Genomic DNA, 26,059 nt, shown 5'->3' on the forward strand with positions numbered 1-26,059 from the left:
GACCAGAGCAGAGATGACTGACTTCATTAGTTTGGACTATTTTAAAGGTGGCTAAAATTTGTTTTGTTGCTGACCCCTCCACAGCAGTACGTTGCTTAGCTTCCGTGTCAGACTCCGGCCTGCTTCTCCAAACTGGGGGGTGTGTCAACTGACATCTACTGTATGTAACATACTATGTGCGAGAACCCCGGTTCAAAAACTCTGACCTATCCCTTCAGAGAAATGAATCAAATACATTAGTATTAAAACCACTTGTTCAGTTTCCATTTGGCCTTTTTATTCATCAAAACAAATGTTGACTGCATGTCCATACACACACACACACACGCACACACACACACCAGGCTCCATCATCACAGTATTTCTATTCAAAGCTGGACCTTTCGTGTGGCGTGTCAGCAGGTCCGTCTCTCTACATAGTGTGTACATCAGAAACAGGCTGGGCCAACCATTAAAGTTTAGTTCAAAACACAATGTCAACAAAAGTAAAAAGTACAGAGTTACAGAGTAAAGTTTCACCAGCAGATACAGTGTTCAGTCTACAGTCTGTTAAGCTAGGCAGCTTCAGCCGGACACAAAAATAATCTAAGACTAACAAAAAAATAAAATACAGGAGGGAGACGATGAAGGCTGAGACGTACATTCTGGATGGGAATGAAATGCTGCTGCTGCTGCTGCTGCCGCTGGAGGCGATTCGTCCTAACGCCCAGACGTCAGAAGGAAGCATCGTATTCTGATACTTTTTGGAAAAAATAAAGACTACAAGCAGCAGAGCTTACAGCCGAAACATAACTAGCTCGCATTTACCCTAAAAAAAAAAAAAAAAAAAAGGAGGGAAGGTTATGGAAGCGGGGACCTCCATCCCCAAAATCTGACCTCACCGACAGCCAGAGAATCTTAAAACTCATCAGTTCTGGCTTCTCTTCCCTTCTGCCCACCATTTACTAGCCTGTCAAAGCCCATCAGCCAATCACTACACAGCTCGATCATCACTGACTCCTGACCTGAACGACATCGACAGACCCTTTTAGTGTGTAGTCCTGAAAAATGAAGTATCATACAGAGAGGACACATCAACAGTCACGTCATGGATATAAGACTGGACTAATGGAGTTATTTTTCCGTTTCCACACATTGTCAAGATTCACAAAACCAGTTTTATTTCAGGTTTTTTTAACTGTACACTGACGCCACAGAATGATGCTCACTCAGTCACATTGTCGTAAAGCCTCTTTACAGTTCATGATCTACCTTCTGTATTTATAATCCTTCCATGATTTCAGAATGAGTAAAAAAACATAATTTAGAATCTTTGCATGTCAAGTTCATAGATTATTTCATGATCACAAAATTCGTTGGAGAGTTTTTACCACTTGTGGAGAGGAACTGTCCTGATGGTGGCGTTAGAGTGAAGGTCAGGGGGTCACCAACTACACACAGATATTTTGCTGTAACTCTGTGAACACTTTCAGGCCATTTGCCCGTTTTTTGGTGGTCGTCAGGCGGCCGGCAGCAGATGTAATCAATTACCATTTCAGGTCTGGTTTGATTTTGGCGACACCTGGTGGATTATTTCCTCTTCAAAAACGTCCATGATTGACTTCATTACATGTCATATGCACATAAATGACGCACAACAAATTAAAGATGCTAACAGGTAACTATAGAAGAATAAAGGACAGCCATGAATTAAAAAATGTGTTTGACATGTTGAAAATATTTTAAACTTTGAGTTTCAGTTTTGTCTTGACTCAAGATTCACTTACAAGCTTTCAACTTCATCTCTTGCGCTTCATCAGGGGATTAAGTTTGCAGAGTGTGAAACTTCTGTCACAAGTGATCTTTCGGCAAACTCCATCCCTCGATGAAGACCACAATATGCAGTTAAAAGCTCTGGAGAAAAGCAATAAGTGAACCTTGAGTTCAGGTTATTTTGTCAAACGTTCCCTTAAGTCAAGAGGGAACTTTGTGACGCTCAAGTGCCGTCTCTTTTTAAACATGGGGCTAAACTCCGACACGGGTTCATGTAGGAGAGCGTCTGTGATTGGCAGAGGTGTTGCGGTGCCGCAGGTGGACAGGTGGGAGGGTTAAGCGCCTGAGTTTTTCCCTTAGTGCCTTTTTCTTTTCATATGGGGTCGATGAAAGAGGGACTGGGTGTCTGTCCACCTGCTGACGTGACGAGTTTAAAGTCCAAACAAAAGACGACAGCAGCTCATTTTCAGACCGAAGGAACTTTTAACACAAGAGCTTCATCCTGCTCTGTGACGTCAAACTGTTTCTGAGGATTTATTTTTACAAAAGCAACGAGAGGTGAGTTTGGACGTGAACAAAGGCGTACACTTCCAACCCAGGTTAACGCACAGGTGCAGTCAAAACCACCATGCATAAAAAAAAAAAAAAAAAAAAAGAGGTAATCACCAATAATTTCAATCCCCTGAAGGTTGAAATGCAACAGTACCAGCAGAAACAAGAGAAGGTAAAGAAAGAGGAAAACACCTGAACGTTCAGGGAGTTTCCTTATTAAATAATGTCAATCAGAAGCTGAGATGTGATTCGGGGGAAAAAAAACAATCTCAGATCCTTGTCTTGAATCCGTGAGAGTCCAACCTCAGACAGAGAGAGCTAAACGAGCTGCTGTCATGTTTGTTCGAACGGGAAAAATCTATAATGCTAATGGACTAAAGAGGGTGAAGACCTCCTATCTCCAAAGTATCCTGTTTCATAAACGTCACCAAAACGACAACTGAAGATATGAGGTTTTAATATGTCTTTAACAAGCCGAGGGGTGGTCAGTACCTGCTGCCAAAACCGGTCCGACGAGTTCCACCTCAGTGCCAGGTATCACACACCTGTCACTCATCTGTAACTGACATTTAGGGGCCGTGTCCACCAATGCTTTTTTCCCCCGGGGCCAGCGTTTTGTTTTTTTTTTTAAATTCTTTGCAACGGGAGCACCACGTATTTACACAGAGCTACAAACGGCAGCGCCATGACCAGACGTCAGTTGGTTGTTGAACTTTAGGTAAAAACGCTGCGCTCGTCACCGTCACTTCATCCGTTTAATCACAGTGGAGAACTGACGAATACCGTGAATACAAACCATCACATCGCTGAACAACATCAATAATGGGGGACAAATATGATAACGTACAGTACACATATTAATATAGATTTCCTCTCATGAACCTTCCAGACCAGCAGGTTTCCGCGGATATTCCGTGTCATAGCAACCAGACGAAAGTAAATTATCTCCACTGAAAAAAAACAAAAAAAAACACGCTACGCCTCCAAAGCGCTCTCAGACGCTCCCAGCTGGGCGTTTCCCGAAGAGCGCTTAGTGTTTTCAAGTAGGTACAAAAAAGTTTGGTGGATACGGGGCCGTACAGTTGAATCCGGCTCTATCACGTTCTCTCCAACATATTTGACCTCTGACCTTCCACCCTGCCGCCATCAGGACAATAACACACAGCAGAAATACTGAGGAAACATGAGCGCCATGTGTGGAGCCAACAGCTTCACAACAAAACAAATGACAAGAAAACAAGACATAAAAAAAAGAAACAATATGTGTCATTTTCCTTTTTAAATATTAGCATAGTGAATTTCACTTTAGGATTTAGGACGCTAGCTAATTTATAAAATCTGGGAAGGCTAATGAGCCAACTGTTAGTAGGTGAATTAGCTTCTCAGCAAGCTAATTAGCTAATTGTTGGTAAGTAGATTAAATTATTTGTGAGCTTGTTAGCAACTAACGTTGACGCTAATTACTTGGGATTACAGTATGCTTCTGGTTGGTGAATTCTCCAACTGTGCGTTGGATAATTCGGACTACTGTTAGCCCAATTAGCAGCCCGATTGTGAGCTAATTAGCAGACTGTTGGTAGGCTATTTGGCAAGATTTTTGGTTGGTAAATTCTGACTGTAGGATAACTCTGACTACTGTTAGCCTAATCAGCAGCCTAAGAGTGAGCTAATTAGCAGGCTTGTGGTTGGTGAATTATCCAATTGTATATTGGATTGTTAGCCTAATTAGCAGCCTGATAGTTGGCTAAATAGCAACAAGTCGGTGGGCTATTTAACAAGATGTTTGGTGGGTTAATTCCCTGACTATCTGCAGAGTAATCCTAACTGTTTGTATCTTAATTATTAAGCTAATTAGCAGTCTGTTAGCAGCCCAAAGCAGGATCATGGTAGGCTACCTCAGTTTCTGGGCTAACAAGTGGGTGTTGAAAGCCAAATTTCCATCTGTCAAGAGACTTGTTAGCAGGTAGCTGAGAGCTAATTAGCAGCCTGTAGGTGAGCTCATTAGCAAGACGTGGCTGGTAGCCCAATCAGCTATCGCTGGGCTAATTAGCATGCTTTTAGTAGCACAAGCAGGAAGATGGTTTATTCATGATTGTGGGCTAACTTGTGGGTGCATCTGTCAGGAGCTGAGAGCTAATTTAGCATGCTGCTGGTAGGGCGGGGCTTAGTAGCTCAGAGTGGTGCTGAGCGGTGAGCGGGTGGCGGCGGCGGTGCGGCAGACAGGACGGTCCTGTGGGTTTGGGTCTGCTCAGGTGTTGTTAAGGAATGATGCAGGAAGTTGCAGTTGATCTCAGTTAATCTCTTTCAGAAACAAAAAATCCTTTAAATCACGCTAACTCAGTTCTGTTCATACTGGAATCATCATCATTGTCATCATGAGCAGGCGTCCATATCGGAGGTCTTGATTACGTTCCTGTTGGCTTCGCTGCTTTCACGGGTTCCATTTTAGGCTTCAAAGCCTCGGAGCAGAGGAGTAGAAGAAGAAGAGGAGAAGAGATGGGGGAGATATTTTAGGGGAGGGGGAGATGGGAGGAGGTTTTGAGGTCAGGGCTGTGGATTCAGAGATATCAGTCCTTTCTGACCCTCCTGTTCCTGGGAGATCTCCGCAGAATGTCGTCCTCAGACTTCTACAGAGGAGAGAAGACGTTAAATTCATTCATCCTGGGAAACATGAGGTCACAGCTGATTTTAACAACACAGTAATTTGCAGACAAACATTTCAGCTTCAGAGGTTTAGAAAATAACTGGTGCTGCACATCACTGCTTATTGCTGCTGACTAGACATCAACACCAGCAGCTGTTTTAATCACTGTGTGACTCTCAAAGGTACATTCATTCTAGTCCTTCTGATACTGTTCAGATCGTAATCATGAGCTCTGAGCTGCAGCGGTGGATGAAGCATTCAGATCCTTTTACTAAAGTCAGGGTTCCCACATTTTTTTCATGAACATTGCCAAACTTTTCCTTGACTTTTTAGCACCCATAATAAACAGGGGTTTTTTTGCCCCATGAGCCCGGTGTTTTTCACACACATCAGATTCAAACTCTACTGAAACATAACTTCAGCTAGCTGGCGTACATGAAGGGGGAGACAGACCAGTGAGAAACTGATGAAATGTATGCAATGGTAAACGAAACACTGACACACATCAACACATATTAGAGCTACGTTACGTCGACAGCTGCAGAAAACGAATCTGCTGTTATGTTACATTACGTGGAAGATTACTGTGACAATTTCACTATACATAACTCAGTTCCATGACTTATAGTATTACGGAAATATTTGGTCTACTATTACAATAATGGAGCATGATCACGTAATCAGAACAAAAGTTAGCCCCAAACTGGCGGTTAATTACCAAATGAAATTGCGAATAAGTATACATCTTAATGATTATATTAGCAGGAGCCGTCTTGTTTGTCTTTGTCATTGTTTGAGTCTCGTCCTGCCGTTTTGTTAAGTGTTACGTGTGAGTTGTTTTTGTGCATTGTCACAAAGATATATTTGTGGTGGACCTCAGGAAGAAAAGCTGCTGCAATGCAGGAGCTAATGGGGAGCCTAATGAACTAAACTAAACTTTTCCAAAACTTAATATGATTTTGACAAACAACATGACTTTTCCAAACCTGGAAAATGTGACTGCAAATCCATGACTCTTCAAGGTATTCCATGACCATGGAAACACTGACACCAAACTGTTTTGTCATTGCTTTTACAAAAGTTAAAATTTTCCAGGTTTTTTATGGATATGGGAACCCTGTAGAGTAAAAGTACTGATACGACACTGTCAAAATACTCTGTTACAATTTAAAATGATAATAATTAAGTACATAACTGAGGAACTGTACAGGGGTTGGGCGACCTGACCAAGGGCTGAGTACATCACTGGGTGATAAATAAATCGAACTAATGATTTATTTCAACCAAACCAGAATTGGTGATTGGTGAAACAGTGGAACGACGAACCAGGATGGTTTTGATGAGTTTTATTTGATGTCTGTCCAGTTTGAATGAAGTTTGTTTTACAAGTTAACAAGGCGAATAAACAAATTGGAGTTTGGTGAAAGAGAAGTTCAGAAGGTGTAAGGTTGTATTTCTCTGTTTATTAAGGAAAATAAGTGTTAGATTATTTCCTTTCTTGACATTCTGTGAAGTTACTTTGCTTTTTTAGTCTGACAAAGAGGAAAAGCCTCAGAGGGAAAAAACTCCACAATATTTATCTAACAGCTATAATTACTTTTCATTTCATCACTTTATACATCAAACATATGAACAATTTATAAATTATGTGTTATTATTTAATATGGAACTACCCAACAGTTTATTGTTAACAGAGTAATCAGAGAACAATTTACTTTGCTGCTGATACTTGTATTTTTCGTATATGTAATTTAGTGTGCCCCCGTGAGTTGAGCCAAAGGCATGACACCTATATAACTACGAATGAATGAATGAATCTAAAAATAAAATTTAACATAAAAGTTCTGAATACTTATTTTAATGAATGCTTCTAGGCAAGACAAACAAAAACATACAACAAAATTAGTTTCTAGTTAGTTGAGCTTGATGGCTTTACATGTGATTTTTCAGCCATATTGCGACAGAGACAGATATCAGAGAATATTCTTATTGATATCAGAACCATAACATCACAGACACCTAAACAAACAGGCTGCTTCTGTCATTGTGTGTTAGATCTGTTGTGTTGGAAATAACTCACTTAATTGGCTGTTTTTTTTAATCACCTCACTACAAATATCAAATCAGTCTTGATCACTGCTGTTTGTTTTAACTAAACTCCAACAGACAGATGAAAACTTCACATAAATGCACGTGAACGCATCGTTACTCTGATATCAGACTGCACAAGTTTTTAAGTTTTGGCGCTGAACATCTTCTGTCACGGAATAAATTAAAACTCATCCCCTCACCTCTTCAGCTGTCCCCTCCTTCTCTTCCTCCTCCTCCTCCTCCTCCTCCTCCGCTGCTGCTGCTGCTTCCTCTTCCTCTTTCTCTGCAGGATTTTCCTCTTCGTCACTCTTCTCTTCTGCAGCTGAGAGCAAAGATGTAAATCAGTGAGGCCGACAGTGACAGACAGCAGGAAACCACAGAGAGGAACAAACAAAGAGCTTCCTCAAATCTAAACGTAGTAGTAACCTGGACTGCTCTTCTCTGCCTCTTCAGCCTTCTCCTCCTCCTCTTCCTCCTCCTCCTCTTCCTCTTCCTTCACGTCGGGCTGAGCTTCATCTGTCTTCTTGTACTCTGCTGCTGGTGTCGGTGTGCTCTTCTTCTGCAAAAAAAAAAACAAAAAACAAAAACAAAAAAAACAAGAAAACAATTTAGTCCTACTTCAACCACTTGGAAATCTGCAACTCAATGTCTCAGTTGACAAATTTGTGGGTCACGGGTCCATTCTGAAAATCAGTTAGGCATCTACATCTACTGCTAGGCAAGCTAGCAGTAGATGCACGCAACCTCAGACACAACCTGCCTCTGCGCCCTTGAAAGTTGGCACAGAAAGGCACAAGAGTAGCACCCAGCGCCCGACCTCGCGTTTTCCAGACGGTTAAAGATGCAGCATGTGTACGGCCCTTTAAAGCAGCCACGTTGTGCAGAAACTACTTAATTTGGTGCAAATGAAAAATCACAAAGAACATCGCCGTGGCAGAGTTAGCTGTTTAACAGGAAATGTTTCCATGAGAAATATAACAAAATTGTTTCTATCTTTTACGTCATGTCTGAGTCTGCTTTATGTTCGTCTTCTGTGTCTTAACTTTGTAGCAGACATGATTACTTTTTAAATATTGTTTTTTTAAGACGATAGTGACAGCACCAACAGACAGATGCAGTGGAGTGGAAGTACAAAGTAACATAAGAAAATACTCATGGAAAGTACAAATACCTCAAATTTGTACTTGAGTACAGTACTTATGTAAAAGTACTTTCCAGTTATATTCCAACAAATTAAAATCTGTACAGTTTCTTGTCTTGTAGCAGAAAAATGAATAAAGTCGTGTAGCTGACCAGGGCTGGGTATCGCCACTGCTTTCCTGAATTGATTCGATTTCTAATTCGATTCAATTTGATTTGATTACGGAAATTTCAGTTCCAACACCAATTATTGCTAAAATGTGAAAGAGATTCTCAGAGGACTAACACTGTAAATTTTACAAGGAATTATTTAAAAAAAAAAATAATAATAAATTTAGAACAGGATTAAAACTGAATATTTTGTAACTACATGTTGTTCCTGGAGCAGCAATAGTAATATTAAAAAACAGCAAAGTCACAATATAAACTTAATATCTCACTGGAAACAAGTCTAAAATGTAAATAAAATAAACCATATTCCTGACATCACAATACTGAGTGAAGGCTGCTGCAGCAATATAATAACTGACACCAAAATATAAAACAGTAAGCTAACAGTTACAGATAAGAGCCCGTGACGCCGGAGCCTCTCAATACTAAGGTCATCAATAATTTAACGCTACAGCCTGTTTACTTCCAGCGAGATTAATGGGATTAAGGCTTCGCAGATCCTTAGTAACAAACATATATTAAAAGATCTCAGATTTTATGAATCAATATCAGGTCACACAAATGATCGATTTGAACTGGATGAATCGATTATTTAACCCAGCCCTACAGCTGACTGTTTCTGGAGACCGAGGACTTTCCAGGAAAACACATGACCAGACAAAAATGCAGATATCTGACTACACTACAGCACCACAGAAACACAAACAGACTCCAGCAGCACAGAGACACAAACACGTGAAGCTACTCTAACAACAGCAGCAGCGTCAGTCACCAGGCCTGAGGAGGCGGTGCTGGGTTGGTTTGGGCATCCGACTTCCTTAAACTCTTCCTGTAAGCTGGTGAGACTCAACTGACCCTGATCTGATCCTGAGGACCTCTGTGGACAGTCTCACACACACACACACACACACACACACACACACACACACACACACACACAAGGCTGAGACATCTGACAGCAGGCTGCACGATGCTTCACAGAACAGTCCAGGTACATTAAGCTTTAAGTGATGTCATCACTGCCTTGCCCTCAAGATACAAGGGTTCATCTGTCGAGCTAACAGTTCTGTGTGTGTGTGTGTGTGTGTGTGTGTGTGTGTGTGTGTGTGTTACCTTGCCAGTGCAGCAGAATACAATGATGAGGACGAGTGGTAAAGCCACAGTGAGGACGTAGACGATCCAGAGCCATGGACGCTCCTCTGCTGCGTTCATCATCTGAGTTGCCAGACCAGGCTGTAACAACAACGACATCATCATAAATACAAAAACATTAACAAATACACAAAAACAGGAAATATAAACACACATGAATACTAATCAACAAAGGACAAACAGATCACAGTGTTAACGGTCATGTTTTATAGGAGGAAGACAGAAACCTGGATCAGTTAAACCTCCAGTCTTTAACATGTTGAAAAAAACAAACACATGGAAGTGACCGCCATGAGACGGCGTATCATCTCTAATCAACAACTCTCTGTGCTTCTGATCTGTAACGTTGACAGGAAGTGACCACCATGAGACGGCGTATCATCTCTAGTCAACAACTCTCTGTGCTTCTGATCTGTAACGTTGACAGGAAGTGACCACCATGAGACGGCGTATCATCTCTAGTCAACAACTCTCTGTGCTTCTGATCTGTAACGTCGACAGGAAGTGACCACCATGAGACGGCGTATCATCTCTAGTCAACAACTCTCTGTACTTCTGATCTGTAACGTTGACAGGAAGTGACCACCATGAGACGGCGTATCATCTCTAGTCAACGACTCTCTGTTCTTCTGATCTGTAACGTTGACAGGAAGTGACCACCATGAGACGGCGTATCATCTCTAGTCAACAACTCTCTGTGCTTCTGATCTGTAACGTCGACAGGAAGTGACCACCATGAGACGGCGTATCGTCTCTAGTCAACAACTCTCTGTACTTCTGATCTGTAACGTCGACAGGAAGTGACCACCATGAGACGGCGTATCATCTCTAGTCAACAACTCTCTGTACTTCTGATCTGTAACGTTGACAGGAAGTGACCACCGTGAGACGGCGTATCATCTCTAGTCAACAACTCTCTGTGCTTTTGATCTGTAACGTTGACAGGAAGTGACCACCATGAGACGGTGTATCGTCTCTAGTCAACAACTCTCTGTGCTTCTGATCTGTAACGTTGACAGGAAGTGACCACCATGAGACGACGTATCGTCTCCAGTCAACAACTCTCTGTGCTTCTGATCTGTAACGTCGACAGGAAGTGACCGCCATGAGACGGCGTATCATCTCTAGTCAACAACTCTCTGTGCTTCTGATCTGTAACGTTGACAGGAAGTGACCACCATGAGACGGCGTATCATCTCTAGTCAACAACTCTCTGTGCTTCTGATCTGTAACGTTGACAGGAAGTGACCACCATGAGACGGCGTATCATCTCTAGTCAACAACTCTCTGTGCTTCTGATCTGTAACGTTGACAGGAAGGTCATTTTGACTTGACCAGCGAACTTCACTGCAAGCTAATTGGCTGCTGTTTGTGTGCGGCAGGGAGGACGATAAAGCTGAACCTTGACCCTTTCTTAACTGCAAGTTTATTTTGTTTGCTTTTTCAACACCTCAGTTTGTGCACGTTGTTCCAAGGCAGGACAGAATATAACTTCTGCACTTTCCCTCTCTGAAACCACCTTCCCTGTTCACTGCACATTTACTGATGACCTCATGTCTTATGCAGGTGGCTGTGTAGTTCCCTTCCTGCACCCACCTCAGCGGCGCCCTCTGCAGCCTTCTTCAGCCCCCAGCCGTCAGCAGCCCAGCGATCGGCAGTGTTGCGGTCGTTGGTGATGAAGAAGTTGTCGAAGAAGATGTCGGAGGTCATGGACCAGAGCTCAAGTCCCACGGCGTTGAACGGACTCATTCTGAATGGCTGCAGGTCCTCGAAGAACGCCGGGTTGGAGATCTTCCTCGGCTTCCACACGCCCTGAGGACAGAGACGAGGTTAGGTCACAGGGAAATAATGTGATTATCACCTGTTGATCCAAATACAGCTGCACCTGAACACCTCTCTGTGAGGAGGGGGTTCACAAACTCACCTGGTAGTTGGGGTTGTCAATCATAGGCGGCTTCCACTTGCCCTTGTAGTTGGGGTTGTCGATCATTGGTCGTTTCCAGGCGCCGCAGCCGGGGGCGGTCTCACAGGCGGGGTTAGGGATCTGAGGAGCCTCCCATTCGCCATCCATGTCCTCGTCCCTGTCAGACAGGAAGCACAGACAGACAGGTGAGCAGGGTCTGGAGTTTTTATTCATCAGTGTTTTCTGACTTTGATATGACACCAGGTGAACACGACTCACCAGTCTTCAGGTTTGACGGCGTCGGGGTCTCCGATGTACTCCGGCTCGTCGTCCAGCCAGCCGTCTGGTTTCACTGCATCTTCATCTGCGATCTGAGCGGGAGCGTCTTCGTCCCTGCAGACAAATATATGAATACACATTACTGTGTGATGAAACATGATGTAGAGCTCAAGAATGTCCCTCCAGCGAGACTTCATTAACTCCAGTTATTTTCACAATGTTGTGCTCGTGCAGAAGAGAAGCGAACAGGTCACCAAACTTTTCACTAATGATCTCTTTCTGGAGCTTTCAGCAACAACACATCATCTTCATCGTGTATTATATATAAGCTGATGCTTTATTTATCCTGAGGGAAACTGTTGGGCAGCAGCTGCAGCACAAAGTGAGAGTATATAGTGTAAATACGAGTGCGAATAAAAAAAATTATCAATAAAGGTGCAAAAACTAAATGTAAATAATGCGAGAATTAAAAACAGGTTGACAGTCAAGGCCTCTGCACACTGAGTCTGTTTGTCGTCCCACACTGTCGCACGTCTAAAAATAAATATGACTTCATGTTGTGTCAAACGTGTTTGTCCAAAACTTCAGTTCGTAACAATTTTTCTGACGACACACGACAAGATTGATCAAACATCAACGGACAAAATGATGAATGGTGGATAAAGTGCGTGTGTGCGTGTGTGTGTGTGTGTGTGTGTGTGTACATGCGTGCACTGACCAGTCCTCAGGTTTGGTAGCGGTGGGGTCCTGGATCTTGGGCCTCTCGTCCCAGTCCTCTGGTTTCTGGTCGTCGGGGTCCTCAATCTCAGCGGGGGGGTTCACAGGAGGGGTCATGTCTGTCAGCAGGCTGCCGCTGTTCACCACCGTCTGATCCACCAGCACCTCGAAGGTGTTGTCAGGGTTCACCACTGGGGGCCGACACAGAGGTGAGTTACACACCTGGACGGTCATTAATGTGAGTGGGTGTTGAGCTAGCTTCATATTTTCCACGCCTGCGCATTGCGAGGGTCGGCTTTGGTCCGCGTGATATGAATGTCTTTATCCTCATATGTCTGTGCGGACTGTACGCAGTGAGCACGACGACTGCACATGCTCCAATTACAAAATCGACTGGGCAGCAAACAGATAATATAATGGATGCTTATTTTGAAGAGAGGTTGTGCAAGAAGATCCGCCTAATATAATTTATCTTTAAAGGAATAACTGCCACCAACTGAAATGGAGTGGATGGAAAGATGCACGTCCTTGGAACGATGAAGTGATGCGGACTCTCGGTTGTAGTATGAATGGAACCACACGTGTGTGTCCACAGAGCGTCTTAACCCAGTGTGTAAATTAAAGACCTATCTTTTTAATGTGGAACAACACTACAGTCTTGATTTTTAAGTTTTAACCACTGGTTTTTACCTTATTTTATCCCTCCCATTTATTTTTAATTCAATTTTATTTATTTACTATATATCTATATCTATATATATATATATATATATATATATATATATATATATATATATATATATATAGTATAATCAGTAGTATAATCATCTCATTTTATTGGTTTGTTCTGTTTTGTTTTAATTGTTTTTTGTCTTGCAATCTTTATGTCTAGTTGTTTGTGTTATCCTTTAAATTGTGTCTGTCATTCCAGTTTTGCCAGTTTTGCCTTGTGAAGCACTTTAGGCTGCATGTTTGTAGGAAAGGTGCTGTTTAACTGAAGGATAACTTCGGCATTTATCAACCTGGACTCGACTTCCTCGTGTTAATTCATCAAAGAGACAATTTTTGAAATTGGTCCAGCATTGATGGAGCTGGCAGCAGCCGGTAGCTACAGTACGAGCTGCAATGGAAGCACGAGGGGCAACTAAAAACCATCACTGTATGTCCATTAAAGTGGTTATTTTAACTATTGAAAAGTTCAGATTATTATCATAAGTGGCTAAAGTGTCTTTTTAACTGTCACTCAATTTGAAAGCTGTTGTTAACATCAGTCTCTTCCATCAATTTACACGGGGAAATACAGTCCAGGTTCAAAAATGCTGAGGTTATCCTTTAAAGTTGAGCTGAGATGCGTTTTAGAGGTGTGTGTGTGTGTGTGTGTGTATTACCCAGTGTGTAGAGGTGAGTTTTCTTGTCGGTGTAGTACGTCCTCAGGTCGGCGTCGGGTTTCTTGGCGTGTTTCTCTTCGTACTCTCCAGTTTTGGGGTTTTGGTGTCTGAAGATGAAGTGCAGTTTGTAATCTTCTCCACACTTGTCAGGTCCAAACATGATGGTGTACGGAGTCTTGTCCACAAACTGGTGCTGAAGAAACACAAAAACACAGACACTTAATTTAACTGCTTGGAAGTTTAAAGTCTGTGTTATACCTCTGCATGTTTAATTCACTCATTATAACTTAAATATCAAAGTCATGCAACAGTATTCTGTCACCATGGTGGAAGAAGTACTCAGGTCTTTTACTTCAGTATAAGAAGCAATACCACAGTTCGTAAATACTCTTTTACAAGTAAAATCTTGTTCTTGTTTTTGTTAAGTTTCTATATTTAAAACTGCAGTTACTGAATGTTGTTGCACATCTTGTGTCATATTTCAACACCTAATTACACAGTTTCTTGTGTACAAACGGTTGAGCAGTGTCTCAGTCGACAGATGAAGTTTGAGGTAACCCTCTGAGGGATTCACATTACATCACAGCTGTAAGTGCAGTAACAGCAGCCTGTACAGGTGTGTGTGTGTGTTGTGCGTAATGAGTCAAACTGACCAGGTCGAGCTCCGGAGTCTGAGTCAGCAGCTTGACGTAGGCGCCGCCACAGTCGATTCCCGCCTGGAAGTTCACCTCGTACCTGAACACAATCAGACAGAGAGATGAGAGCGATGCAAACACCTGACAGGTAAAATGAATCATTATGAAAACCACAAGGGAGAAAGTCGTCTTCTTACTGGACGATGAGGGGCTTGTTGTCGAAGGTGAAAGGTCGCAGCAGCTGGGCTGAGATGGCGTGATGTTTGGCTCGGGACTTCAGGACCAGACCTTTATCACCGGGCAGCTTGCTGTCCTTCATCTCCTCCACCGCCCATTTACCTGTTAATTACATCATCACCATCGTCATCATGTGAATGAATGTAAAACTACTTTGACCCCAAGATGTTGAATGTCACGTCAAACAACCGAAGCCGCTTGGGTCAGTTTGTGTCTTTGCGTTTGGGTTCTCACAGGTGGCCGACATGCTGGATCATACAAACACAGCCTGCCTCTTCCATTCCTTCATCCACCCTCTTGAAAAGGTCGGTGTTGTCACATTTGTGCATATCCAAAAAACGGCTCATCTCCAAGTCTTTCATAATGTTTACAAGAAGGTGTGTTTCTCCTTCTAACCAGAAGACTGTGCTCTCTTTGTGGGCGTGTATCTCTACCCCAGCCTTCAAACTGTCGACTAGTTGCTTTGTGTACAGTGCATCCATGGCAACACACAGAGCTGACTGTAAACAGGCAAGAGGTGTAAACTGTGCTGTAAACTGTGCTAAAAACCCCATGTCTCAACTGGAAAATGCTTCATTTGGCCAAATTTAGTAACCCTGACCCACATCAAATTCAGAATATTGTCATAACAGTGGATAATAGTGAAACTACAGTGTTCATGCAAACATCGTCATTAAGACAGTGTAGATTTGTACCTACCATCATACTTTGCGATGTCCTCATCTGCGTCTTCCTTCTTGGCGCTGGAGAGCACCCACCTGAAACCAACACACAGCTGAGTTTAGGATCAAAGACAAGCAGCAGGTCTCACATCTCCAAAACACACAGGAGAAAATCATACATTCATATTTAAAATCTAAACACTTAATGACTGTGTAACATGTGCTCACCCGTCCAGTGTCCCCCGGTCGAAAGACTCAGCGATGAAGTGTTCCCCCATCGGCTCTGGAGCCTTGTAGGTCACCTGCACACGAAGAAGAAAGAACAGAGTTGATGTTAAAATAACAAACAGCAGATTTATTTTGTTCTGTTTGCTCCCGTAGAAGCAAATCTGACGTCTGCTGTTAATTAAATGACCCTAATTAAGACCATAAATGCTATAAAATACAGTCAGCTCTTTGTTCTTGTTCCAAACTGCATTTTCTCTCCATTTACTGTTCATTTGTAACTTCCAATGTGCAAAATTTCTGAATAAATCATTTACTATTGATGTTAGCATTAATAATCTTTTTCTGGCTTCTGGAAACGATCTGCTCTTCTTCTTCAAAACCCAATTTTTCAATAATTTAAGAAATGTTTGGTTTTTAGGCACATTGCTGTTACGGCAGTTTCTGTTCAGTCAAGAAAACAGAAATTATTTAAACTGTCTTTAAGTTTCAGGAAGCAAAGTTTCAGGCTGTCATTTTAGACTGAATTATTCTACTTCTAAAAAAAGAAACCGGTTTGTTATCAAACTGGAGTCTGTTGTGTATGTTTGGTGTTTTCCAGTGTGAATGCGGGTCAGTAGATCAGCAGGTCAGATCACTGCTGTGTTATCAAACTGACTTCCTGATGTGGCTGGTTAATGAGTAACAAACATTTCCTGAGGAAACATAAAAAAAATCCTCATGGATTAAATGAAATGTTCAGAAATTACGGCAGATCGGTATTTTTTCCATTGATAGCAGTAAGTGACGGAAATTTTATTTATACAGCCTCAAAATCACACATTTGCCTCAGAGGGTGTTCCAACATACGACTCCTTTTATTCAGAAAAACTACACAAATAAACTTCAACAAGATTAAAAAAAAAAATCACTGATATTAAAAGATCTGCATTTTTGTCGTTTCATATAAATTATTCTACAATACAGATTTTGCGTATTTGCAATGGCAAGAGGACCAAAACCTCACGCCAGCTGTCTGCAGCTGGCCTCACCGACAACATTCGCACAGCAGGCGCGCTCAGAGTGACACCGTTGTGATGCGCACACGTTCCTGAGCGTCTGTTTTTCAGGGTGCAACAGCTGCACCCTGAAAAACAGAGTTGAACTTTGGGAACACAGCAGCATCTAAGTCCATGATAAAAATGGAGGGCAGGGCTGCAAAAGATTTACATCAGTCCCATGGAGAACATTTTAGGCCGATACACACTTACAAAACAGCTCCTGGAAGATGATCAGCTCTGCACTCAGGATTTCTGATAAGTAGGCTGTTACTGGGCACAAGAGTCGCACACAGGCAGTTTAAGTCGCAGCATGTGTATGGTCTCTCATAGTGCGTCTTACCTTTGGTGTGGGAGGAGTTTTAGGCTCAGGTGGAGCCTCATCCTGCATGTCCCCCTCCAGCTCCTCCTCCTCATCATCAGCTCCGGCCAAACCCAGATCCAGCTCGTCCTCCACGTCCATGTCGTCACCCAGACCGTCCTCAATCAGGTCCTCCTCGGCCCGAGAGACAGGGGCCAAACTGAGGCAGAGGAGGCCCGCTGCCAGAAGAACGAACAACCCGACCTTCTGATCCATAGTCTGCAGAGAGAGAGAGAGGAAGAGGAGGGAGTGAGCACATCTGTTTCCAGCTGCTTGTTTTTACTCTCAGCAGGTTAAATAGCATCAAAGCAGCCAGCAGGATGTCTTCATGTTGTCTTCATGTTGCACAACACCTCACGTCTCCTGCTGCATCTTAGAGCTCGACGAACTCTCCACAGACTTCTCTATAAATAACTGCTTCATAAAAGACAGTAAAAAACTTCTGTCCCTCCGTCATTAACACACACAGGCTGTTAACGTTTCTCTGGCAACCATCCATCGCCACGGTGACCAACCAGCACCCACAGGACACGCAACCTTAATGAGATTACACCCCATGGGATTACTGCAGCGCCCCACAACACACACACACATTTAGAGCACGGTCAATTTACTCTGCACATTAACACTGTTGAAGCTGCAGGTTACTCATTACACCAACACACACAGACACACACACACCTGTGGCAGGTTTACACAAACGTCTTGTTTACAGGTAAATAAAGTAAAGATGCATCTACAGAAAATTTCAGACTCGATAACAACAACAGATAACTTCCTGAGCTGTGTAAACTATAACGGACCTGCTTATTATCCTGCGATCATATTTTGTAAACAAACTAACACAATAACATGAAAAACATTTATATTTTGTGTCTTAAACACGCCGCAACAGAATAAACAAACATTCACTCGACTGCTGGCAACTTGATTGTATTTGAAATATTAATTCACAGTCATAAAAGAACTGTAGGTATTATAGAAAAGGCTCCACATTATTATTGTAATTATCAGCTCAAAGTACATTTTCCCACCTGAGTCTGACACAGCTGGATGTGTGAATACCTTTCTTGTAACTGCTACTGAAACATAAACAAATGCCCAAAATAGGGAGAATCTGCTCAGTGGGAACTACGGTTGGATACCATTCACATTTCAGCAGATACTAATACCTAGAACTCGGATCCAGTACCCAACAGTACCCTTTTCTTAATACTTTACACTCTGTAATAACAAAACTGCAATTTCTGAACAAGATGGAGGGATGACATTGTCTTCCTTTGTCTCTTTCCTCCTCTGCTCTTTTCTAATCACAGGTAGAGCTAAGTCTCCGATTGTCTGTGTGAATGTGTTTGTTTGCTTGACTCTCGCTCTCTGTGTAGACAACTAACAAATATGTGGAATAAGAACATAATTTAAAAGAACACAATCACAGACAGCAGTTAAACAAGGCTATTACTAAAATTAAAAATTAAAAAATTAGACCAGACACAGTAGTTTCAGCTCACTGAATAGCGTTCTGAGCTTTGGGGTGCTATGCGGTAACTTCACATCCTGTATGGACCTCGCATTCTCACCCAGGTGCACTCTTAAATAACGAAATTTGGCACTGATTGATTTAATGTGAATCGGTACACAATCGTACCATCGTGATTGGGTCAGCACCCTTTTAAGTACTGTTTTTGGTACCTAGCCTAAGTAGAAACGATGTGCAGATATCCACTGTACAGCCAAAATACACGGGGTATAGACGTGACACACACTGTAGGTGGAGCTGGGTTTTTACCTGCTACACAGACTCCGTCTTTGCAGCATGTGGTTGCTGCCATCCTCCCTGTGCGTACTGAGTTTTGCCAAGTGATAAAATAGTTGGTTATGGTGGGTTATGAAGCACATAGGCTGGATCATTTTAACTACAGGATGTACTGATTTAATTTATTTTAATGTGAAATGTAAAAACACCCACAAGGTTGCTCTGCTGCTTCACTTTACCCTTGGTACAATAACGTATTAATTTTTCTTTTTTTGGGGGTAGTTTTTACCTGTTGGAGAGCTGCGGAGCCGCGCACAGAGAAAAACAATAATAGACAAGCCACATAAATATAGAGAAGAGCCACACGATGCCAGCGCGGCTCCTGTGATCAGTGTAGCAGCTTCATTTGATTATAATGGATGCCCTCTGCTGCGGCAAACGTGCTGTGCTGAGTTTGTGTCCCTCCTCTCTCCGTTGTTAGCTTTTTAAAGGTTTATTATACTGAAAAAGTTTCAAGCCTATCAGTCTTAATTAAACTAATTAAAGACATATTTTAACTTGTTTTAGGAGCCAGTGTTTTCTTGTATCAGTTATCCTGTGCATGTACATGAACAGTGAAACAGAGTCCACAAAACATGTTGTAAATACTCTCATTTAAAATGGACAGCACAACAAATTTCTGCAGGGACAACCCAGCATAACCTGAAAATAATTACTCACAACTTCATTCAAGGAAACTGACAAAAAGGACCCATTGAATACATGCAGATAAATATTATCTTGATTTATAAAAGAAGGATAATCATCCTGCAGTTCTTTGGTCTTTGTCTGAGTGTGTTAACTTGCCACACATCTCACTCAGCAGACTGCTGGCAGCTAATCAGATTAACCTGCAGCAGGATTAGCATGCCTTGCTAACCGCCTGGCAGTGAAGTGATGACTCTGACCACCAGCACTAGCTGTTAGCTTAGCATCAAAGCCATCTGGCCTGGTGCCGGCGTGCCGTTTGAAGGAATTAGCTGCAGTGAAAACCGTCAGAGTGAAAATGTTACACCTCCTTTAAAAATGTACAGTCTGGAGTACCATGATGTCTTTAACATTTAAAAACATAAAGTTAAACACAGTGTTCTAACCTATCTGATGTTCCTACTGTACTTACTTTGTGTACTGTGTTGCTTTGCAACCGTCCAAAAACCAAATCTACCGGCACGGACACTAAACAATGTACAGCTGGGGACAGGGCCACAGAAAAAAAAATATTTTAACCCACCTTAAAAAAGTCTACCACCAATTCAGTTTTCCACTAAGTAAAACGGTTGGTGGCTTTGAGATAACGGCTTTGATTCCCAGTCGAAAGGCTGTCTGACAGCGAGGTAAAGAAAATATTCTGAATGTAGCTTACATTTAAACTGAGTTTTGTTTTGGTGGGCCTATTTTAGGTCACTAAAAACTTAATTGAGGCAGCGTTTGCTCGGCGCAGTTGGATTTTATGTACGTTACGCAGGGATTTTCTAGCTCTAAGTGACTGTAAATACAGATTGTGATTCAGTCTGTATCTTTGTGTTTTGGACAGTTGGTCAGACAAAACAAGACATTTAAAGACGTTGCTTTTAGCTTTGGGAAACTAAATTGGTGTTTTCTGATATTTTACTGACCAAACAACTACGAGCAATGATTACTAACAATCATTTTCAACGATGATTAAATGATTGTTAGTTGAAGCTCAAATAAATCCGCCTGTGAAGCTTTGTTATAAAACATCTTGTTAATCAAGCAAACTGAAAAATAAAATTTCTATTTTCTAATCCTCAAAAAGGAAAATCAATTATTTCCTTATTTAAGACCAACTAACTAGACCAACTTTTACCCTGCTGGGCTGCAGGTTATATATATTCTAGGTTTTGCTGACCATGAATCGGCTCCATGAAGCAACAAGACACAAAACAATCCCAGTCTCATGTGAGCGTCATCTCAAAGGATCAGTCTGGTGTTATTTATTTTTTGTTATCATCAACAAATCTCATTTGAGGCTCAACTGGGAAAATCCTTTTGATTTTCTGACCAATATTGTGATTACATTGCAATAAAATCCTCTATAATTTAAACTTTGGGGTTGTATTTAGATAATCCTGCACAAGATATGTTTGCACCATCATCACAGATTTATTTATTTATTTAGCGAATAATGCAGCTGGTTGTTGTCAAGGTTCTCACATGAAAGTAAGCTTCTCACTAAACATCATAAAAATAAATACCAAGTAGTAGTATACTAGTCATTACTCAATAATATTTATATATATTAACGACATTCAAAAGCAGTGTTTCATTTATTTATCACACAACCTGTTGTCCAACTATCATATTAAAGGCAAACTGCTGCTATTGACTGTTATTTATCGATTCCGTATTTGAAATTGGGGATTCAGCTATCTTAAAAATTATACTTTTTAAAATTGTGATTAAAGTATGAAAAAGATTAATATGATTCTCTTTAAAATGTCTTCGTAATTTCCCCTGTAGGTTTTATCAAACACACAGGAGGAAATGGTGCATTTGTGGGGACTACTTTCAGCAGCAGATTCATCCACATTTGGTGCCAGAGTGAGTATCTGTGGAAGCAGGATGGTGCCCGTTGGATTGAAATAAATTAAAATATGGTTTTCCACATCCTGTTACAGTAAAAGGCTTTTAGAGTCTCTGTGACGGGCTGATAAAACAACAGCCTGTCTTTAATCATCTGAGTGAAACCAGCTGAAGTTGCTGTTCTCCACCCAGACTGATGGAGGTCTGGAGTTACAGTTAATCTGATATTAGAGTGCGTTTAGCCTGCAGGACATCTGCTGCTCCTCTGATTCACAGTCTGATAACTAAACTGGTTGCTAACTGGGTTTGATGGGAGGGAAAAAGTGCTCTCTGAAGAGTGACTCGAATGTGTCTGCAGCATTTGATATGAAGGCTGCAACAATTATTTTCATTGATATATTGTCTCAGAGGGCTTTAAAGCACACGACACCCTCTGTCCTCTGACCCTCACATGCGATACGGGGCAAACTCCCCCAAAAAACTCTTTAACGGGCGGGAAAAAGTGGAGGAAATGTTGTCGTATGTACAGAACAGATCAACATATTAAAAATGATTCAATAAAATTAGTTTAAAAATGTCCATACAACCATTTTTTAGACTTCAAGGAGACGTCTTTAAATCTGTAAAACTAAAAGATATTCAGTTCACTTTGATATAAAACATAAAATCCTCACACAGGAGAAGCTGGAACCAACATGATATTTGGCCATTTTTGCATTTAAAACATTGAAATTTATTAAGCTCTCAATTGTTTAATTGTTTAATCTCTACGTTAATATAATACAAACTCGAACCAATGTTTGCTCTGATTCTGGCTTATTTATTCTCTGTAAAGATGTTCACCAAATTAAATCCTGAATTTTTGGTGATTCTAGACTTTATTTTATTTCTTATTGACATGATTATAAATGTGAGATATTTAGAAACCGATGAAAAAGCAGCATCATATCACTCCCCTAGTACAGCCACATTTGTTCTGTATCTCTGTGTATATGCAGAGGAAGACTAACGTTGAGACGTTTGAACCACAATATTAGTCACAATATATCTACTGACTGTATAACCAACAATGCACCAGCTTCCTCAAACTCTCCTGCATTTTATCCTGGTGAAATTCATATCTGGTTTTGTATTAATGTCTGATTCATTTGAGAGAATTTGATTATTTTCTTGAACAGAGAGAAATTTCTTACTTAAATCAACCTGTTTGAGTAATTTCTGGGCGTGGAGATGATTGACAGAAATCTACCAGCATTGTGAGCAGCTCATTAAAAACAGTGGAGTGAGCCTTTATCAGCCTGCATCAGTTAACCGCCAGACAGACAGGACGGGCAGGTTACTATTTAAACAGAAATAAACAGTGAGGAGCCCTCGTCTTCATGAAGTGAGGAATATAAACACTGAATGACTGACTGTGCTCCTCGGCCACAAATCTGTCACTCATCTCTCCCTTTAGCAGTTACTTTACAAACTTCTAAGGAGCTTAAGAAAACACCACTGTTTTCGATTTAAATATCCCAATTAGGTGCTAAAAGATGTTTTAAATCGTTCTCTTCATCTCCTCCAGCATTTAATTTCCAGGGCTGAATGAGAAAATATGAGGAGATCAAGCCACAGTTTTTGATGCCTGTAATTGCCGTTTTTTGCCATTTGTACTTTAAACATCATTTTAAAATGTTGGTTTCATACAGTTTTCAATTTGCAACCGGAAAAAAAGGTGTTTCTTCTCAAGCACTGGTCACAATAAACAATAAAATAGAGAAAGAAATTAAATAAATTTTCTAATAACTGTATCTTCAGAACAAGAACGACTGAATGTGCTGTTACTGAGCAGAAAACAATACGTTTCACGACAATTATAGAAACAAATGAAAACATTTATAAAGCTGATGTTGACACACAAGTTGCGAAATGCTTATTTACTTCGCAAAACTGATTACCACTCTCAGCTTATCTATTGAGTTAAATGAGATCTTAGGACCTTGTCATCAAACTTGCAGGTGTACCTTCAGACTTCAGCGAATTTACAGAAGAAGCAGCAATGCAACTCAATTTGTGGATTTATTTGGGTGTCGGTGTAGTGACTGGAATCCAAATGGCTTCACATTAATTCATGGGAAAGATTTTGATCACTCTTATTAAAAGTCATTTTCAGGTCGGCGAATTTTAGGCGCGTAAGCCTGAAAACGTAATTAACGGGTGAAACTCTGCAGAGTGCTGCCATCCAGTGTTGACATGTTTAACTATGCAGCTCAACTGGACACTCAGGTGAAAAACTGTAATCCCACAGTAATCTGTGGAGCTAATTTCCACTTGAATGACTTCAGATCAAAGCGGGCGGCGTCCTGACACAGCCCCTGAATAATTCTGAGAGAAACCAGCAGGATGAACCAGTCAGGCTGCCGCAGCCTTCACTGGAAATACTGGGTCCCAACCTGAGGCTACAAATCAACTCACTAAAGCTCATTTCTGACATACAAACCTGGTTCTGACTTTGTTAAGGGGCTGGAGCTTCAGCTAAGGCCATCCTATAAAACTAATTTACTGTTTTAAAGGAAATACACTCATTAGTTATCAATTGTTGAGACGAGTGATGATTAAGTGCTGCTTCCAGCTTTTTAAATGTGAGGATTTATTGCAACAGCAGACTGACAGCCTTCAATAACCTCGTTCCAGACTTTTGAATCACTGCCAAATTTCTCATTACTTATAGAAACAGGTTCTGGCGTTGTGCGTGAGGTCAGACTAAACAAAATGCATCCCTTTGTGGTCTTTGGGGAACTTGTGATAAGTATTTCATATTATTTTTAACAGTGACTTTTAAGAGGACAAAATGTTCTCCACCCTGCAGACTTCATTAGAGAGACATTAATGAAGACATTAAACAATGAGTGAATTAATTGTTAAATCCAGGCCTAATGCCAACACTTAAATACCTCTTGTTTTCTGAATTTTTAAGGGTCTTGCTTTGTATTTTTCTAAAAAAGGGGCCATCTATGTGTGCCATCCTTCAGAGAGATCGCAACCAACTAGTGAATCACAATTAGTCGGGTATTATTTGAAAAAATAAGTGTGTTGCTATCAGATATTTGATTAATATTAGACATTTAACCATTAGTAATTACTAAATACTTCAATTTGAACAAGCGAGTAAAACTATCCTTTATAGCTCTTAAGTTACAACATTTTATCGGTTTAAGTAGTATCTGATATTCTGAATTTGTGTATTTCGACACTTCTTTAAATGCATAATTAAAGTAAAATAAAACAGTAGTAGAGAACAAACTATTTAAACAAGGCCATAGTTTGAAGGCTGCATGGTTGAGTCCGAAATAAATATTCTAGATGTCTTGTGCATCATTTTAGAACTGAAACAATCAGTTGATTGACAGAAAAGTGAAGTGTTTTAATGATAAATTAATCGTCTTATCATTATTTCTTATTAGTGATGACTAGTTATTCTTTAATTATCTAAACAAGCACAAATCCCTTTTCATATTGCAGCTTTTCCAGTTTTTGTTTCTGTTCTCTAGCTTTAAATCATCGTGACTCAATATATTTTTTGGGGGGTGGGGACTGACTTGACATCGAAGACATCACTTTGGAAAATGTGAAATAGTGGTGGAGGTTTGAAAGTGAATGATTAATCAAGATTACTAACTGTCAGGTTGTAAATAATTATTAGTTACTAGCTTCATTTTGTACTCGTTTCCATGAAATCCTCACGCATTTGGTATCTTTAGACATTTCTCTTTTACATTTTTTAAATAAGGTGATGTGTGTTTTAACTGTCATTTGATTACAAAACACCACTAGGTTTGGCAGAAGAGATGAAGCTAACATGCTAACTGACTCCTCACACACTTAATCATTTATTTTTACCAGCCTGTCATTTACACCACGTTATAAAAACATTTCTACCGACATTTATGTTCTTAATAAACACATTAATCTCTTGTGAGTTTCCTTAGAGGAACAACTTTCCCCCGTTACGAACACGTCTAATTCAGCTAGCTTAGCTTAGCTGCGATGCTGCTTACGAAACGAAGCTCGAGCTGAATAAACTTCATCTTCTAATGTAGTAAACACAAGTAGACTTTTAAAGAGCTGCGTAAGAAGTAGTCTCATTTAATATTTTATTAAATATGTGACGTAAATGTTAGTGTAGGCCAAGGCAGCAGGCTAACAGGCTAGCTGAATTCACCTGTAGTTAATTAGCCACTCAGCGTAATGCTAACAGCATGCTCTGAGACACCTAGCTTTATTTTTAACGGCTAAAATCGGACGCTATTTAAATAATCAGCTCAAATGAATCAGCGTTTCTCATAAATCGCTCCTCTCCCGCTGTGTTTCACCGTAAAAAGTGACGTTTATCGGTCTCTTTACTCACCTCCGGCTCTTGGATGTGACCGCCTGGGAACTACTGAGGAGCGTCACATGGGATATTGGGGAGCAGAGACCACCTCCCCCCTCGGCCGCTGATTGGCCAGCGAGAAGGAATGTTTGACGTGTCCTGTCAACTGTCAACCGCTGATTGGTCGAAGGGAAATCTCAACCGGACTAGAGAGTGCCCGCCCCCTCTGGAGCTGAACCTCGTGGACAGCGCTGATTGGTCGGGGTGGCAGGAGAGGTGTGCGCTGATTGGTTGGAGCGCGGCTGATGAAAAGAGCTGTTAGACTGATGATTGTAATGTCAGATTAGATCATAACGTAAAATACACTAATGATATAGAGACATAATACATGATGTAATAGCGCAGTTAATTTAGCAGTAATGT

At 41.0% G+C, this 26,059-nt stretch overlaps 1 protein-coding gene across 1 annotated transcript; it reads right to left on the reverse strand.

Annotated features, from left to right (window-relative positions):
- Window positions 1–252: 252 nt before the first annotated feature.
- On the reverse strand, window positions 253–25,752 carry canx (calnexin). Its single transcript, XM_049586437.1, has 15 exons — window positions 25,673–25,752; window positions 16,929–17,165; window positions 15,552–15,625; window positions 15,361–15,419; window positions 14,622–14,763; window positions 14,443–14,524; window positions 13,790–13,982; window positions 12,403–12,592; window positions 11,685–11,798; window positions 11,427–11,583; window positions 11,099–11,314; window positions 9,464–9,583; window positions 7,466–7,598; window positions 7,240–7,361; window positions 253–4,931 (listed from the first exon to the last, which is right to left on the reverse strand). Exons 2-15 carry the CDS (start codon window positions 17,160–17,162, stop codon window positions 4,872–4,874), a joined length of 1,896 nt encoding a protein of 631 aa, XP_049442394.1. The 5' UTR covers window positions 17,163–17,165; window positions 25,673–25,752; the 3' UTR covers window positions 253–4,871.
- Between the last annotated feature and the right edge of the window lie 307 nt (window positions 25,753–26,059).

The sequence above is a fragment of the Epinephelus fuscoguttatus genome, linkage group LG9 (genome assembly GCF_011397635.1).
Source record: "Epinephelus fuscoguttatus linkage group LG9, E.fuscoguttatus.final_Chr_v1".
NCBI lineage: Eukaryota > Metazoa > Chordata > Actinopteri > Perciformes > Serranidae > Epinephelus > Epinephelus fuscoguttatus.